The sequence below is a fragment of the Hemiscyllium ocellatum genome, chromosome 5, assembly GCF_020745735.1.
Source record: "Hemiscyllium ocellatum isolate sHemOce1 chromosome 5, sHemOce1.pat.X.cur, whole genome shotgun sequence".
In the NCBI taxonomy this organism is placed as follows: Eukaryota; Metazoa; Chordata; class Chondrichthyes; order Orectolobiformes; family Hemiscylliidae; genus Hemiscyllium; species Hemiscyllium ocellatum.
The window spans coordinates 112,170,080-112,189,219 of NC_083405.1; the positions used below are offsets into that span (position 1 = coordinate 112,170,080).

The window sequence follows — 19,140 nt, forward strand, 5'->3', positions numbered from 1 at the left end:
GAATGTCAGCCCCTCTACCATGTTCAATATTCACTCCCATCACCACCGATGCAGAGTGGCAGCATAGTGTATCAACTAAAGATGCACTGCACTAACATACTCAGCCTCCATTGACAGCACCCTCCAAGCCCATGTCATCAGAAGGACAAGGGCACCAGATATGCAAGAACAACTTCCCCTCCATGTCACACACCATCAGGATTTGGAAATTTTTTACTGTTTCTTTACTGTTGCAAGGGCACAATCTTGGAATTCCCTTCCTAACAACAGGGTGGGTGTCCTTACCCTCAAAAGTCTGCAGTGGTTGAAGATGGCTCACCACCAATTTCTCCAATTAGGGCTGAGCAGTAAGTGCTGGCTTAGCGAGTGACACCCACATTGTATGAACAAAGAACAAAATATTCAACTGCACCAACATCCTGGAGTGAAATAGGGAAAATAGACTTAATGTCCATCGTTGTGCTTTCAGCTGAACTTCTGAATAGTGCTGAATCGGTACCAAAAAAGGACAGACTGCCAACTATAGGACTCAATCTTCAACTGTAATTCAAATCCACTGGGAGAAATCTTACCGGGGTCGAAGCAATGTGGGCAACAGCAGGATCAGTCTAGCGGGGCTTATCTCAACATTGGGAGTGTTTCAATCAGTCTTTAAAGCATTTTTACAAGCAGTGAGGCCAGCTTCTCGCTAGGCAGTGGCAAGTTGTCAATTATGAGGCATTAATGTTCGTTAAATGCCTTATTAACTGTCCACCTTGCCTCATTAATGTTCAACTTCCTCTCTTACCAAACATGCCAAACAAGCCAGGCATGGAGCAATTGCAACTCAGAAATCAGAATGGAGGGTCCAGCTCACCACTAGCTGTTCATCCACATTACTGAGAACTGAAAAGCATGTCGCGTTGAAAGCTGCAGCCAGGACAATTCGCACACGGGAACAGGCACCCAGCTCAAGAGTTCGAGCAGACTGCATCTCGGGCTTGCTCGCGTCTTTGCTCAGCACCTTCCTGAATGCTCCCAGCATCCATGCTTTGCTTTGCTTTGCCATGCTATGCCAGTTAGTACATTAGTGATCTCACCAGAGCCAAAGGTTATCACCGCTCTTTTGGGTATGCTGTTCTGTGCCCACACTCAGACAGGCTGTTTTTAATGTTTGTCAGTAGGTATGCATTGTGGTGGCCGGGGTTGGTACATGGCACAGCAAGACTTCAGTTTAATACCTAAAGTGTGTGCCAGGTGCCTGTGTGGCAAACACTCTGAAAGGCCATGTAGGAGCACTTCCTGCCATTCTTGTTATTCTCTAGGTCTGTGATGCAGCAAAACTATGGCTTAGACAATGCCATGGGTGAGTGAAGTCAGTGTCACCTTGATAGACAAAAGTGTGACATCTATCTCTGTTAGATGTTAAACATTGAAGGTGCAAATACATGAAGCATAGGTTGCAAACTCCAACTATATTTCATTTGCAAACATTTCTTTGCACATATGCTATTCTAAGCGAATGTGCGGATGTATCAAATGCTGGTGAAGGTGAATTACACCATGCCATCGGTACTGGTCAAACTGATAATGCTGGCCATGTGCTGGTGACTCAGCCAGTGCAGTACCTTTACCAAGTTGGTGTATATGCTGCATCCAGTGCTATGGTGGAACAGATGATGAGGCTCTGGATTAGTGGTGCTGGAAGAGCACAGCAGTTCAGGCAGCATCCAAGGAGCAGCGAAATCGACGTTTCGGGCAAAAGCCCTTCATCAGGAATAAAGGCAGTGAGCTTGAAGTATGGAGAGATAAACTAGAGGAGGGTGGGGGTGGGGAGAAAGTAGCATAGAGTACAACGGGTGAGTGGGGGATATCCAATCCCTCTACAACTCCATCAGCCATGACCAGGGCCTCCAAGCCCTCCATTTTTCCCTCTCCCGTCGTCCCCAACAGTACCCTTCCACTGACACTCTCATTCGTTTGGCCGAACTGGTCCTCACCTTTAACAATTTCTCCTTTGAATCCTCCCACTTCCTCCAGACCAAAGGGGTAGCCATGGGCACACGTATGGGCCCCAGCTATGTCTGTCTCTTTGTTGGCTACGTAGAACATTTGATCTTCCATAATTACACCGGCACCACTCCCCACCTCTTTCTCTGCTGCATTGATGACTGCATTGGCACCACCTCGTGCTCCCGCGGGGAGGTTGAGCAATTCATCAACTTCACCAACACATTCCACCCTGACCTTAAATTTACCTGGACCATCTCTGACACCTCCCTCCCCTTCCTGGACCTCTCCATCTCCATTAATGACGACCGACTTGACACTGATATTATTTTACAAACCCACCGACTCTCACAGCTACCTGGATTACACCTCTTCCCACCCAACCTCTTGCAAAAATGTCATCCCATATTCCCAAATCCTCCGCCTCCACCGTATATGGTGGACCAGTTCCACCACAGAACACACCAGATGGCCTCCTTCTTTAGAGACCGCAATTTCCCTTCCCACGTGGTTAAAGATGCTCTCCAACACATCTCATCCACATCCCGCACCTCTGCCCTCAGACCCCACCCCTCCAACCGTAACAAGGACAGAATGCCCCTGGTGCTCACCTTCCACCCTACAAACCTTCGCCTAAACCAAATCATCCGCCGACATTTCCACCACCTCCAAACAGACCCCAACACCAGGGATATATTTCTGTCCCTACCCCTTTCCTCCTTCTGCAAAGACCGTTCCCTCCGTGACTACCTGGTCAGGTCCATGCCCCCCTACAACCCACCCTCCCATCCTGGCACTTTCCCCTGCCACCGTAGGAAAGGTAAAACCTGTGCCCACATCTCCTCCCTCACCTCTATCCAAGGCCCTAAAGGAGCCTTCCACATCCATCAAAGTTTTACCTGCACATTCACTAATGTCATTTATTGTATCTGTTGCTCCCAATGCGGTCTCCTGTATATTGGGGAGACTGGGCGTCTCCTAGCAGAGCGCTTTAGGGAATATCTCTGGGACACCCGCACCAATCAACCACACCGCCCCCTGGCCCAATATTTCAACTCCCCCTCCCACTCTGCCGAGGACATGGAGGTCCTGGGCCTCCTTCATCGCTGCTCCCTCACCACCAGACGCCTGGAGGAAGAACGCCTCATCTTCCGCCTCAGAACACTTCAACCCCAGGGCATCAATGTGGATTTCGACAGTTTCCTTATTTCTCCCTCTCCCACCTCACCATAGTTCTAAACTCCCAGCTCAGCACTGTCCCCATGACTTGTCCGGACTTGTCCTACCTGCCTATCTCCTTTTCCACCTATCCACTCCACCCTCTCCTCCCTGACCTAAGACTTTCATCCCCTCTCCCACTCACCCATTGTACTCTATGCTACTTTCTCCCCACTCCCCACCCTCCTGTAGCTTATCTCTCCACGCTTCAGGCTCACTGCCTTTATTCCTGATGAAGGGCTTTTGCCCGAAACATCGATTTCGCTGCTCCTCGGATGCTGTCTGAACTGCTGTGCTCTTCCAGCACCACTAATCCAGAATCTGGTTTCCAGCATCTGCAGTCATTGTTTTTACCCAGATGATGAGGCTGCTGAAGGCCCGGTTCCACAGCTTTGAGGTTCTGGGGAATCCTTCGAGTATAGTCCAGATAGAGCATGCCACATCACCCTGGTGTGCTGTGGTCTGCAACAAGGTGATGTAACAGATATTCAAGAGCAAGGAGAACCAAGGGCAATCATCCCAGGAGAAGGATGAGGACATGGAGCTGGAGGAAGCTCTCCTTGTGGTTAACAGAGCTCGGGTGCATTGGTCCTGACAAGGCAGTCAGGGCCTGACTGGCTCCAGGTTCCAGTAGGTGTCAGCTGGAAACAGCAGATATTGATGGAAAGTCATGGTTAGAATGCCAGCATTTGGTTCACAAATGAACTGCAGCCTATATTATTCCTCATGTTCCCTTTTACTGGCTGTCACTAAAAGCTCACATTCGGACTTGTCTTAATGCTTGCCTGTCTGTGATGTTCCCACACTGGACGATGAGAAGATGCAGGTATCCAATGAATTTTGGGAAAAGAGTTTCAGGCACTCAGAGGCAGTCTTCAGGCAGGATGTATCTGAGCAGATAAGGTGTGACCTAGTGGTTCAGTGACACATAGGATGAGAGAATGGGATGAAAGTGAGAGAGAGTGTTGGTTATGTGCCATGGGCAGTATGGCTTTGAGGCGGCTGTGCCAATATCCTGCCAGTGAGAGGCAATGTCAATTGCCAATGCTGTCCTCCTCAAGCAACCACTCAAAGACGGTGTGGCCTCAAAGAATGCCAGACTTTCAGCAGATAATCACTGTGGTGAGTTGATCCAGAAATGGAATGTGGGAAGAAAGGGTGAGGATTGAATGGGAAGGAAGCCATAGGGTTGGTGTTGGTAGTTAATAAGTTACATTTGGTAAGGTAGAGCGAGAAATCTTGCCATGCCTCATGGCAAGAATTCCTCCAAAAGATCCAACACATCTCACACTTAGCCAAAAAGTATAAGATGCAGCCTGCTATCTTTCTTTTCATCAGCCAGGGAGACTAGCACTCTAAGTGAAAGACAAGAGAAAGATAATGGTAACACAAGTCCATAAAGATAAAGTCATGCAAAACTCTCCATGGCTTGACTTGTATCAAGTCCTGATCCTCTTTAATCCTGATTTAGAATGGCCCTACGGTGTGGAATATCCTCCCTACAGCCCTCTACTTGTCTCCTTTTCCTCTTTAAAATACTGTTTGAAACCTATTCCTTTTAACTGAACTGTTTGTTATCTAACATAATGTCTCCCTACATTGGTATTATGCTTTATTCTATAAAACTCCTTTGGATGTTTGATTACATCAAAGATGCAATATGAATATAATTTGTTGTTGTTGGTAAACTATCAAATCAAATGACATAACCCTGCCTTGAAAGAACTTCAGTGATGCAGCACTGAGTCTTTCATAGGATCCATTGCCTCGGCATCTCAGAATATCCATAGACATGATTGCGCTGCCTGTTCTGATGCTGGAGATTTGAACGTGTTCAAATTCGTGACTGTGATGATGCACATTAAGACCAGGGCAAAGCTAGGAATTGGAATCAGAAGCTTAGGAGTGCAAATCCTAAAAGCTTTGCAATCTCAGCAGAAAATGTTGCAAATAGTCCACGTACTTTACCACAGCCATTGAAATTGCCTCTCTGCTAATGTCTGTAACCAGGCATCTCTGATATTTTGATGGATTTAGAAATTATCCATGAGAACTTATCCACCCACCCTTTCAGGTGTGATGTGATATCAAGATACAAACCTTGATATTCCATTGCAGTTAAGAATCTAGCTAGCTTGAAACATTTTGTAGTGCGGAACCCGTATGCCTGTTACCCTGTTCGAGAACCTCCTCTTGCTAATAATTTTAGCAAAAAGGTCAATGTAGGCACAAAGTGGCTTTTTTAACGCAAATTACTGAGGAGTCAGACAATCGCTTTCTAAATTCTATGGCCAGAGAAAAGCCAAACGTTGGATCTCTTCTGTTAGAATGTTTTTAAGTCAGATCGAAAAAAAATCTAGGGCTTTTCATGCTGAGAAAGTGGTCTTCAAGCAGTGATTGGATAGGCAAATGTAAGATAGGTAACATGGGAAAAAATATCTACTTTCAAATAACTTGAATGGGGGGAGGTTGGGGGGACATATGTTAACTGAGCTGAAAATGTGTTGCTGGAAAAGCGCAGCAGGTCAGGCGGCATCCCCAAGGAGCAGGAGAATCGACGTTTCGGGCATGAGCCCTTCTTCAAGAATTCAGAGACGTATGTTAAAACCAGAAAAAAAGAAAATTTGTATCTGATAATAGGAAATACTTCACACACTGAGTGTCCAGTGTCCTTCCAGAAACAGCAGTGGAGAGAAAAGGTATGTAATCATTTCATTACCAACTGGATACTACAAGGGGGGCCTTTCATACATCTTTGGATGGATGAACTTAGAACGGCCTCTCTTATCTGTAATTGTCTTGTGATTAGAAGCTACGTTACACAGAGGATAGGATTCCAGCTGCAATGTGTAGTGATATCTTAAATGCATTGAAGAAGAACATTTACGTGTAGCAAGGAATACCAAGCAGACAGAAACCTTTATCACTGTACTCAACAAGTCTCTCTGCATAGTGACCAAACAGATCGTTCCTGCACCCTGCACTGAGCTCTGAATCATAAAGAAGCACTTTTTGTCTGTTGCTAACCTTTGGTAACCAGTTGGTTTGTGATTAAGGATAACCTTTTCTAGTTTTATCAGTTTTTAAAAAAACTTTCTTTTTCTGCTGTTTCCTTTTACAGGTCTAAACATGAAGGAGGCGCAAGTTGTTGCTCTGTCAACAGGGACAAAATGTATAAATGGTGAATATATTAGTAACCAGGGTCTAACGCTTAATGATTGCCACGCTGAAATTGTGGCACGGAGATCCTTTCTTCGTTTCCTTTACTCTCAACTGGAGCTACATTTAAGGTAAACAAAGAACAACATTCTGCTGATCGTTCACCTTAACTCTTCATTCTACTGTGAAGAACAGATTCAGTTTCTCTGTAGCAAGGCCAGCATTTATTGTACTCACTGTCCTTAAAGTTACTCAGCCATTTCAGAGGGCAGTTAAGAGTCAACAACATTACTGTGGATCTAGAGTCAGATGCAGGTCAGGCCAGATAAGGACAGCAGATTTCTTTCCCTAAAGGACATTAGTAATCCAGATGGAATTTAAAGACAATCATTGATCATTTTATACTCACCATGACCAAGACTGGCTTTCAGCTCCAGAATTACGAGTTAATTGAATTTAAATTTCACCAGCTGCAATGGCATGATTTGAACTGGGACTTTAGGGTTATTAACCAAAACAGAAATTGCTGGAACATTCAGCGACCCGAAACGTTAACTCTGATTTCTCTCCACAGATGCTGCCAGACCTGCTGAGCTTCTCCAGCAATTTCTGTTTTTGTTTCTGATGTACAGAATCCAAAGTTATTTTGGCTTTCCTTCAGGATTATTCACTTAATTTAGTTTAGTTTACAACCAAGTTGACCATCTCTTTAAAGACCCAGCATTATTGACTTCTCCATTGAAAGGTTTGGCCTCAGGTTTTTAAACTTTCATTGCTGTTCTCAATTCCCTGCCTGGTCTCATCCCTCCCTGTCTCCGTCTCTGACATCAGTGATGTGTGCATTGTTAGAGAGGATTCTGAAGCATAGGAATTACATGCATTTGGAAAGGCAAGGACTGATTAGGGATAGTCAAAATGTCTTTGTGCGTGGGAAATTGTGTGTCACTAACTTAATTGAGCTTTTTGAAGAGGTGATGAAGAAGATTGATGAAGGCAGAATGGTAGACGTTGTCTATATGGACTTCAGCAAACCATTCAACAAGTTCCGCATGGTAGACTGGTTGGCAACGTTAATCACATGGAATCCAGGGGAGCTTGCCAATTGGATACAAAATTGGCTTGAAGGTGAAGACAGAGGGTGGTGTTACAGGGCTCTTTATCAAACTGGAGACCTGTGACTAGCAGTGTGCCACTGCTTTTTGACATTTATCCAAATGACTTATTTGTGAATATAAAAGTTAAAAATCACATAACACCAGGTTATAGTCCCAACAGGTTTATTTGGAAGCACTAGTTTTCTAAGCGCTTTCTCTTCGTCAGGTAGTTGTCCTGTTGGACTATAACCTGGTGTGTGATTTTTAACTTTGTCCACCACAGTCCAATACTGGCTCCTCCACATCGTGAATATAGAAGGTGTGGTTGGTAATTTGCAAACTACACCAAAATTAGTGGTGTAGCAGACAGCGAAGGATGTTCTGTCAGTGTACAACAGGACTGCAGAGATTTTGATGAAGTCAGCCAGGTGGACCTCATAAAATATGAGTTCCCTGAATGGGGCTGTTAACCTAGTCCAATCAGTGAGTCCCATTTGACAGATAAAAAAGCTAATGAGAGCATTGCCCTTTGATGTGAAGGGCACTGCTTGTCACAGGCCACTCGGGTGTTTTCCTACTTTTCCTGGTGGTGGATATTGAATAAAGATTTGTGCACTTTGCGTCTCTCACTGTGTCTCACAAACTCCACACACAAAAAAAAACCAGAAGTTGAGGAGGACACTGCTTGTCATTGGCCACTTGGGTGTTTCCTTTCTTCCTAGTGATGGAATAAAAATAAAGATTTATACACTCATTGTTATTCACTGTCCTACACCTGCATAGACATGATGTGGTTGCATAATCAGAAGTTTAGAATCTTCTCTGTTGAGGACTGGCTGGTCACAGCTAATATACTGATTAAGTGATGGGACACCAGCTTCCATGCAGTTACTTCAGGGTTCCATTCTGGAGTCCATTTGAAAATCAATTTGTATATATGTCAGAACACCATGCAGAACAATATAAAATAGCAGTTCATAAGTTCAGGGAACATTTGTATGTCAGATCTTCAAACTTCATCTCTGTATGGGATCATGTTTACAAGTATGAATGATTGTAAGGCAATCATTTGTAGATTGGGGACCTATTGTAATGTATTTTCATTCATAAACATTGATATAGATTTAGGGATCGTGTCTTACCTTGGGTTTCTAAGTTAACAGCAAAACTAATTACTTTATTCTAGACAAAATCACCATTCTGGAATTTTGTAAAAAAAAAGCTAATGAGCCGAGGAGCAGCAAATGGAGTTTAATTTAGGTAAATATAAGGTGTTGCATTTTGGTAAGGCAAACAGGACAGTACTAATACAGTTAATGGTAGGGCTCTGTGGAGTGTTGCTGAAAAAAGAGACCTGGGGGTACAGGTGCATAGTTTCTTGTAAGCAGAGTCACAGGTAGGCAGGGTGGCATGTTTGTTTTTATTGGGCAGTGCATTGAATATCAGAGATAGGATGTCATGTTGTGGCTGTACAGGATATTGGTTAGGCCACTTGTAGAATACTGTATTCAATTTTGGTCTCCGTGCTATAGGAAAGACATTGTTAAACTTGAAAGGGTTCAGAAAAGATTTTCAAGGATGTTGCCAGGTTTGGAGGGTTTGAGCTATAGGGAGAGATTGAATAGGCTGGGGCCGATTTTTCGTTGGAGCATTGGAGGCTGAGGGGTGACCTTATCGAGCTTTACAAAATCATGAGGGACATAGATAGGGTGAAAGGCTAAAGTCTTTTCCCAAGAGTAGGGGAGTCCGAAACTAGAAGGCATAGGTTTAAGGTGAGAGGGAAAAGATTTAAAAGGGACCTAAGGGATACATTTTTCTCATGAAGGGTGGTGCTTGTTGGAATGAGCTGCCAGAGGAAGTGGTGGAGGCTGGTACAATTACAACATTTAATAGCCATCTGGATAGGAAGGGTTTGGAGGGATGTGGGCCAAATGCAGGCAAGTGGGACTAGCTTAGGTTAGGATATCTGATCAGCATGGACGAGTTGGAGCAAAGATATCAGCCCGAAGTTAATACTGGCTCCCTGAGCAACCGCAATTTTCTTTGCTTCACCATTGGGCAGTTACATCTTGGGCGGTCTAAGGTTCTAAGCTCCAATATTGCCTCTCTGAACCTCTCCGTCTCTCAATCTCACATTCATCCTTCAGGCACTCTTTAAAACCAAGCTGTTTTTAACCAAGCTTTTGGCTAAGTGACCTAGTATTAGCCGATACAGTACAATGTGGCTTTTAACACATGCAACCATGGTACATTTTATTATGTTAAGGATTCTATCTAAATACAAGATTTTTTTAATTGTTTTATACTGCATAATCTTTTTATTAGGTGTGATGATTGGTTGAAAGATTCATATCTCAGGCCTTTCTTCTTAAAGAAATAAGCAGCCCTCCTCCACTCTCCATCCTTCCTAACCCCTCTGGATTATGTTTCTGTGGATTCAGCCGCCTCACCTCCACCCTTTTCTCATCAGCATCTGTGCTTGTGGATTGCACTTACCAGCGGTAAAACCATCCTTCCGCTTTTTACAGTGGTTAAAGTACAGTTTTTGAAGTAATCCTTTTACTTACATTGTCATGGAATCAGGAGGTCCATATCCAGTCCTTTTGGATCCATGTTAAAACTGAAGGCCAATACCAACCTCTGCTTGGTCCCATTCCAACAAGTTATATTTTTTCCCAAACCCCCTTACCCTTCCCATGCTAATTCCACTAGAATAACTCAAAACTACCCTGCTCATTTCCCCTTTTCTTTCTAAAAGTATTATTCTCTGCTGTATTTTCTGCATAAAGAAATAAATCGAAACTCCCTCTAATTCATCGATTATCAGCCTCCTCACTTCCAGTGGAAATAGTCCCGGTGTCTCACATTCCATCATCATTATGGGGCAGACCTAGATACAGAAAGGAAGACATTCAAGTTTACAAAGACTAAGTTGTCACTTAGGTACCTGTCAGTGTTAAATTGCAGGAAATCGTTTGTGGTATTCCAGCCCAACTCAAAACCATCCATTTCCAGTTTGTAACAGAGTACAAAGTGAGCAGCAAGGAGCCAATCTGTTCACGAGGTGTGATTTGGTCAGTTGAATATTATGATGAGGCAGTGTGCCTTCTTTTTAACAGCCATTTTATTTTCAGCCTGAGGCAGCCATACCTCAGGAAAATTGGTGGCTTCAAGAGGATGAACAGGCCTGAAACCATGAGGTAAGTAACTCGACAGCACTGCCTTTGGGCTAGGAGGATCCAAACTTATAAGCTACCCAGTAAATCCAACCATTCCCAACACCTTCCTCCGCACACTATGAACAGGCTGCTTCTCCCAACCATTAGCAGAGCACCAGATCACCAATTGCTTCCTCTGACCATCTTTGAAATCTGTTGATCATCATTGAACCTCTATTCCAGACAACAAATGGACCCCTCAGCCCTCACTACCATCTGGACCCCTGTACGTTCTCAACCCCCACTGCAATCTGAACCCCACCTTCATGTAATCACCCTCATTCTCATGTAGTTGCTCTTATAGGCTTTGTCCCTGAGGAACAGGTTTCCTGTCTGAAAGGTGTGATGATCTGGATGTCTCCTGCCCTGGAATGCCCCCGTAAAGGCATTCAGCAGTTGTATTTTGTCATTCTGTTTCTCTGGCGTTCCCAACTCACGACAATCGCTATCACCCACTGTCAGCAAACATCAATCCCACACCCACCAACACCTTTGACAGAATTGATCTTCAGCTTAACATTCAAAAATGTCAAAAAGGAAAAGAGAGAGTCATAAAAGGGAAGCACTTAAGGGGCACACTCAGAGTGAGGAAAGTTGTTCAAACACACAATAAATCACAAATAACATAGAATTTGCAATAAGTGGTGAAACCATTTTGTTCTCACTTCAAAATCTTGGATTGAAGTTGCAAGCACCTTCGAGTGAACAGCTCAATGGTTTCCCATGCGTTCCAGTTGGATGGCAAATGGCTCATGGGTTCAGGTGATCAGGAAAGACTGGAAAGAGACCGCAAGACAGCACAATTGACTTTTTTTTGCTACTTATTAGAACAACATGAAGATGATGTTCTGAGAATAAACTGGTTGCCTTGGTAACATCTCCAAGGCTCACAAAGGCAGTTTTCCAGCTTCCCACTTTTCTCAGAAATGTTTATCTAATTTCACGATCAGGAACACACTCGTTTGCACGTCAGCGCTTTATCAGACAAATAATTTTGGTGACAGAGGTTTTTATGGTTCTGCTTGCTCAGTTTGGAGGGAAAACGAACTTGAACTAAAATGAGGTACATTTAATTTTCGAGAATTGAGACTAATGTATGAAATCTTCGTATTGAATAGTCTGTAAATACAACATTCTATCTTTAAATGGGATGTCGATAGCTAATGCTCTTTTCAGATAGATTGCCCTTTAATCAGAAGATCTATGACAAAAGAATGAAAACGTATTTTGTTATAACATTGGGAGAATTAATAATTTACAAACTATTAAGCTTTCTTTTGAATCAAATCAATTAGTGCACAACTCACATTTGAACTACTAATGATAATAGGAAGACCTGAAAGTAATTGTGCTATCATTAGTTGGCAAGAATCGATTGAGTGGTTAAAATCTGGATTTGCAGAGGGACTGTATTCCGTGGGAACAGCGAGCACCAACTTAAAATATAAACAATTTAAAATACTCATTTTTTAACCTCCATTCCCAAATATGTCATCCATATTCATGTAAAGTCCGAGAGTTAAACAGCACAGAAACAGACCCTTCGGACCAACCAATCCATGTCGAACATAATCCCAAGCTAAACTCATGCCACCTGCCTGCTCCTGGCCTATATCCCTCCAACCCTTTCCTATTCATGTACTTTCCCATGTGCCTTTTAAATGTGACTCTGCCCACATTCACCATTTCCTTAGCAAGTTCATTCCACACGTGAGCTACCCTCTGTGTAAAAAATATACCCCTCTTGTCTTTTTAAATCTCTCTCCTGTCACCTTAAAAGTGTTCCCCATCATCTTGAAATCTCCTGTTCTAGGGAAAAGATACTGAGCATTAACGCTATCTTTCCCTCTCATGATTTTATAAACTTCTGTAAGGTCACCTCCCAATCTCCTACGCTCCCATGTAAAAAGCCCCTGCCTATCCATCCTTTCTTTATAACATAAACCTTCCATACCCAGCAACATCCTGGTAAAGGCAGAATGGATCAACACATTGTTACCTGCATCAGGGCCAATGTATGCTAATGTTTGCAGATGACACTAAAGTCGGTGGAGTAGTGGACAGTGTGAAAGAATGTTACAGGTTGCAGGGGAACTTAGATAAACTGCAGAATTGGGTTGAGGTGGCAAATGGAGTTAGTTCAATGCAGCTAATGTGAGGTGATGCACTTTGGGAAGAATAACAGGAAGGCAGAGTACTGGGTCAATGGAAAGATTCTTGGTAGTGTGAATGTGCAGAGAGATCTTGGAGTCCATGTACACAGATCCTTGAAAGTTGCCACCCAGGTTGATAGTGCTGTTAAGAAAGCATACGGTGTGTTAGGTTTCATTGGTAAAGGGATTGAGTTCCAGAACCGCAATATCATGCTGCAACTATACAAAATGCTAGTGCGGCCACATTTGGAATATTGCGTCCAGTTTGGTCACCATATTTCAGGAAGGATGTGAAAGGATTGGAAAAGATGCAGAGGAGATCCACCAGGACGTTGCCTGGTCTGGAGGGAAGATCTTATGAGGAAAGGCTGAGAGACTTGGGTCTGTTCTCATTGGAAAGAAGAAGGCTAAGAGGGGATTTGATAGAGACATACAAGATGATCAGAGGATTAAATAGGGTAGACAGTGAAAATCCTTTTCCTTGGATGATGATGTCAGCTTGTACAAGGGGACATAACTACAATTTGTGGGGTGATAGATTTAAGGCAGGTGTCAGAAGCAGGTTCTTTACTCAGAGAGTGGTAAGGGTGTGGAATGCCCTACTTGCTAAAGTAGTTAACTCAGCCACATTAGGGAGATTTAAACAATTCTTGAAAAGCACATGGATGATGATGGGATTGTGTAGGGGGACAAGCTGAGAATAGTTTACAGGTCGGCGCAACATCGAGGGCCGAAGGGCCTGTTCTGCGCTGTATTCTATTCACAAAAATGACAGACTGAAGAATAAAATGCTGATAACTGTCAAAGTTGTTCCTTAATCAACCCAATAGTTGTCAATGGTAAATTTTGGGCACGGATCCTTTCGTTAGTGCAGTGTTTCCCCTCCATCCCACAGGTGGCCAAGCAACATAGACCAACTGGGAGTCAGCCCCAGCGCAAATGTTGTTTTTCCACATGGAAGCAGAATGTTCTAAAACATTCTGTTGTAAAACTATGGACCACATATAATTCCCAGATGCTAATTGTTGCAGGCTATGGATCTCAGTCCCATTGGTTCTAAAGAGATGGAAACTGATCATCCTTTTGTTAGTTATTTCCCTTCATGCCCCATGAACAGTGAGAAACATTTAATGCTGTTCTTGCATGGGATGATGCTCCATCATTGGTATAACCAACCTATCCTCGCTTCAGGTCCCTCAGGCAGGCTACGGGTTGCATTTCTCCAGCTAGAGCCCATTGTCCTCCTGCATCCGACTGTGGCCGTTTGCAATGCCAACTAAGCAATACAGGCAGGAGGCTGGAAGAACACAGAAAGCCAGGCAGCATCAGGAATGTTTTTGTCTCTAACCACGTTTGTTCCACTGCGAAGTCTCTTCAAAGGATGCCCACTTTGAAGAAGTTCTCTGGAAACCTCCTGGTGCTGCCCGGCTTGCTGTGTTCTTCCAGCCTCCTGCCTGTCTACTTTGCAAAGCCAACTAGCTGTTTCTCACTGCGGATCGCTTGAAACTGCTGTCTGTCAGTGATACACATTGATTTGCAGGAAAGTTGATGTAACCTGAGCTCAAAACTAGATTCCTTAGTCCCCGTTCCCATGGTAACATGAAACACATTCACATCGCATCCAATGCCGACCAGTCACTCTTGACTCAAATTTGCTTTCCTTTTAAAAGTAGCTGAATAGTTTACAAACCAAATTCTTCGCCACCTTTCCGGGACTCAGGCCTGGAATTTATGCTCTTTCACTTGGGGGAGGGATTTGAAGGGAGGGGTCTCAAACAGTCTAGTGCATGGCATTCCTGCTGCCTGCCTGCCCACTCTTTCATGAACCTGAATGGTGTCAGGCAAGGGGGAGTGGGATCTTCTTTTCTGTGTCTGCAAAAGCAAGGGCAGGCGAACATTCCGTGGGCAGCTCCTGTGGTTCTGTTGGAAGGTCATTGACCTGACGTGTTAGCTCTGTTTCTCCAGCCACAGATGCTACCAGACCCATTGAGTATTTCCAACATTATTTGTTCTAACTTTATACTTCTAATGTCTGCAGTGTTTTGCTTTTGTATTAATCTCTGGTATAATTGTTTACTGCAATCTGCTATTCCAATAAAGCCATCGTCGTGCTGCCAAGTCATATATTCTCCCTGCAGGACCTCTGCAATTTTAACACGCAAAGTGCAGTCTGGAAAGTCCACTGGCCAACTGGAGGGGTGTAATTGGTTGCAGTCATTCTGTCTCTTAGCTCAAAACAACAGGGCTGTTAAGTTGTAATGTGTGAATTTGCAGCTGTTGTCAATATTCCTTGAGTGTTTCAATGTTAAGGAACTGTGCTGAATTGGGAAATGTTGGGGTCTGGCATCCTTTCCTTGCATGTTTCATTCTGGATCCAGTAAAGCAATCGTGATGAGTGATTTCAGAATCGCAGCTGAAGTGGGGGAAGGGTCAGTAGTTTCAAGGGGAGAGGGAGCAACCCTAAATCAAAACTCCTGTTCAAACTCAGAGGTAGTGCAATGATCGTCATGAAGTAGGACCAGTTGGGTTCAGTTAGTTTCGGAACAGAGTTGTACAGCATGGCAAGAGACCCTTCGGTCCAACTTGTCCAAGCCAACCATATCCTACATTAATTTAGTCCCATTTGCCAGCATTTGGCCCATCTCCCTCTAAACACTTCATATTCATGTACCCAGCCAGATGCCTTTTAAATGTTGTAATTGTACCAGCCTCCATCACTTCCTCTGGCAGCTCATTCTATACATGCACCACCCTCTGCATGAAAAAGTTGCCCCTTAGGTCCCTTTTAAATCTTTCCCCTCTCACCATAACCCTAAGCACTCTAGTTTTGGACTCCCCCACCCCAGGGAAAATGCCTGGTCCATTCACCCTATCTATGCCCCTCATGATTTTATAAACCGCTATGAGGTCACTCCTCAGCCTCCGACGCTCCAGTCTATTCCGCCTCTCTCTATAACTCACACTCTCTAACCCTGACAACATCCTTATAAATCTTTTCTGAACCTTTTCAAGTTTCATAACATCCTTCCAGTAGGAGGGAGAGCAGAATTGCTTACAATATTTCAAAAGTGGCCTAACTAATGTCCCATACAGCCACAATATGACCTCCCAGCTCCTCTACCCAATGCACTGACCAATAAAGGCAAGCATACCAAACGCTTCCATCACTATCCTGTCTACCTGGGACTCCCCTTTCAAGAACAATGAACCTGCACTCCAAGATCTCTTTATTTAGTAACACTCCTGAGGACCTTGCCCTTAAGTGTATAAGCCCTGGACCAATGTGCTTTTCCAAAATACAGTACCTGAATGCACTGTTGTATCCACATAACAAGACTAATTATGAACTGTTTGCAATGTATTTAGCCTGTGCTTGCCCAGAGGCAACATTTCAGTACAATGATCTTGCTCCTCAGAGATTTCCATAGTTGCTCATGCAAAGGCACAGCTTCAGTCTTGGCAACCATCTCATTGGGAGATCAGCTGACAGGGTCATCTCACACACTCACTGCATGGAAACGTCAGCACTCAGGGGATGATCCAGCAACAAAGTCAGATGGTAGGCCGAAGGTGGTTCAGCAACCATCACGCCTGGCTGGCCACATTGACACTGACCATTCATGCTTTGAAATATCCAGCAGCAGCAATGGATTGCATTTTGATAGCTGGATAACGGGGGTGGCTCAGTGGTCAGTACTGCTGCCTCATTGCACCAGGGAGCCAGGTTCAATTCCAATTTCAGGTGACTGCCAGTGTGAAGTTTGCACATTCTCACCTGTGTCTGCGCGAGTTTCCTCCGGGTGTTCCAGTTTCCTTCCACAAACCAAAGATGCACAGGTTAGGGTGGATTGGCCATGCTACAATGTACACAATGTGCAGGCAAGGCAGTTTAGCCATGGGAAGTGCAGGGATAGTGTAGGAGGTGTGGGATTCTCTTCAGAGAGTTGGTGTGGACTTGATGGGATGAATGGTCTGCTTCCACAGTGTAGGGATTCTATGAAACATTTTGCTGGAATTTTCATCCCTTGATTTGCCTCATGCTTCAACAATTAGTTTGCTGACACGTCCATCCTTGTGACATCCTGCCTTCCTGTATCAATTGCATGATGTTTAATTACTCACTGACACTCAGTGTGGGCTCCCCCAAGCTCCTGAGCTCATTGCAGCCTTGCTCGAAATATGGACAAAAGAGCGGAGGTGAGAGTGACGGCCCTTAGAACTCCCGTTCTCTACCTTCTCCAGCATTCTGTCAGTTGTTGTGAACTGTCGGCAGTTTTCTCCTGAAGGAATTGGCTTGTAATTGGGTGTGGCTCCGTAATTGCCATTCACTGATCAATCAGAGTGTAGGGGAAAGGAAAGCAGCAGAAGACCCCCTCAGCCTGTCCTGTCCAACATCTGATTGTTTTTCTATCTCGCCAACCTACAGTACAGTGCTGGTCACCCTGCTTTTGGGAAGGATATTAATAAATTGGAGAGGATGCAGAAACAATTTGCCAAGATGTTGACAAGAGTGGAGGATTTGAGTTATAAGAAGAGGCTGGGACCTTTTTCACTGGACTGTAGGAAGTTGAGGAGTGACCTTCTAGAGGTTTACAAAATCATCAGGTGCATACATAAGATGAATAGTAAATGCTTTTCAACTAAAGTTGAGGAGTTCAAAACTGGAGGGCATAACTTTTAGATGAGAGGAGAAAGATTTAAAAGGGACCTGAGGGACAATGTTTTCGCACAGAAGGTGTGCTTACATGGAACAAGGAAATGATAGACGTAGGTACAGTTACAACATTCAAAAAAGTATTTGGGCAGGTGCATGAATAGAAAATGTTTGTAGGATGTGGGCCAAACGCAGGCAGATGGGACTAGTTTAGTTTGGGCAACTTGGTTGACATGGATAAATTGGATGGAAAGGTCTATTTCCATGCTCTACAACTCTATGACTCTTTAAATGAGTCAAACGAGTTTTTACAGCAACTCATAGCTACTACTGAGCCTAGTTTTGAATTCTTCATTTATTAAATGAATTCCAATCCCTTGAGCAGCTGAGATGAGATTTGAACCCATATCCCCTGAGTGTTAGCCTGGGACTCTAGCTTTCTAGACTTGTGACATTACCACGGGGCTACTATCTTCTCATGTCTTCATTATGCGAAGTAATACCATCCCTTATTAAATGGCAAAGCAGGCTTGAGGGGCTGAACTACCAGCTGTTCAAACTCATCTTTGTATGTTTGCAAGTAAATAGGGTCTCCACCAAATAGAAAAGTCAGTTTTGGTTGAAAATAGATTTGGTACTTTTCAAACCCATACAAGTTGTAAAAATGCAAGTCTCTCCACACCACCACAAATAGCAAGTGTTAATGGCTTAACACAGGGGTGGTGTTTCTTAACGGAGTAATGCGGAATATGGAGAGATTCATCGCTCCCCTTACCCCATGGGTTTAGTCAAGAAATGACATTAATCATGACCTGATTTTGTCATTCACACCAAGAGGATGCATGAGTGGTTGAGAAATCAGCTCCTTAATGGTTTCTTTCAGGCAGCAATGGAAGTTGTAATGACAATGAAGTCCAACAAATGTTTAAACCTCTATAATAGCACCAATACTGTGCTGGAGGGTCAAAATTTGAAATATTTGCAATGTTCCTCTTGCAACATGTATGAGGTGAGGGAAGCCATTAGCGTCCCTGCTGATTACACTTGCAAGAAGTGCACCCATCTCCAGCTCCTCCAAGCCCGTGTTAGGGAACTGGAGCTGGAGTTGGATGAACTGCGGATCATTCGGGAGGCAGAGGAGGTCATAGATCGGAGCTTTAGGGAAGTAGTTACTCCGAAAGTTTTAGACAGATGGGTGACAGTGAGGGGGAGTGGGAGGAAGCAGCCAGTGCAGGGACCCCCTGCGGTCATTCCCCTCAAGAACAAGTATACCGTTTTGGATACTTGTGGGGGGGATGACTTACCAGGGGCAAGCAACGAGGTTCAGGCCTCTGGCACGGAGCCTGGCCCCGTTGCTCAGAAGGGAAGGGTGGAGAAAGGTAGAGCGATAGTTCTTGGGGACTCAATAGTGAGGGGTACAGATAGGCGGTTTTGTGGGGGCGACAGAGACTCACGATTGGTATGTTGCCTCCCAGGTGCAAGGGTACGTGATGTCTCTGATCGTGTTTTCCGGGTCCTTAAGGGGGAGGGGGAGCAGCCCCAGATCGTGGTCCACGTTGGCACCAACGATATAGGTAGGAAGAGGGGTGAGGATGTCAGGCAGGCTTTCAGGGAGCTAGGTTGGAAGCTCAGAGTTAGAACAAACAGAGTTGTTG

At 44.2% G+C, this 19,140-nt stretch overlaps 1 protein-coding gene across 1 annotated transcript in view; it reads left to right on the plus strand.

Annotated features, from left to right (window-relative positions):
* The window catches only part of adarb2 (adenosine deaminase RNA specific B2 (inactive)), a 496,547-nt gene that overhangs the window by 359,283 nt on the left and 118,124 nt on the right, over positions 1 to 19,140 (plus strand). Inside the window, exon 6 of the mRNA XM_060825723.1 lies at positions 6,329 to 6,497. Within this exon, the coding sequence (XP_060681706.1) occupies positions 6,329 to 6,497 (169 nt within the window). The remainder of the gene's footprint in view (positions 1 to 6,328; positions 6,498 to 19,140) is intronic.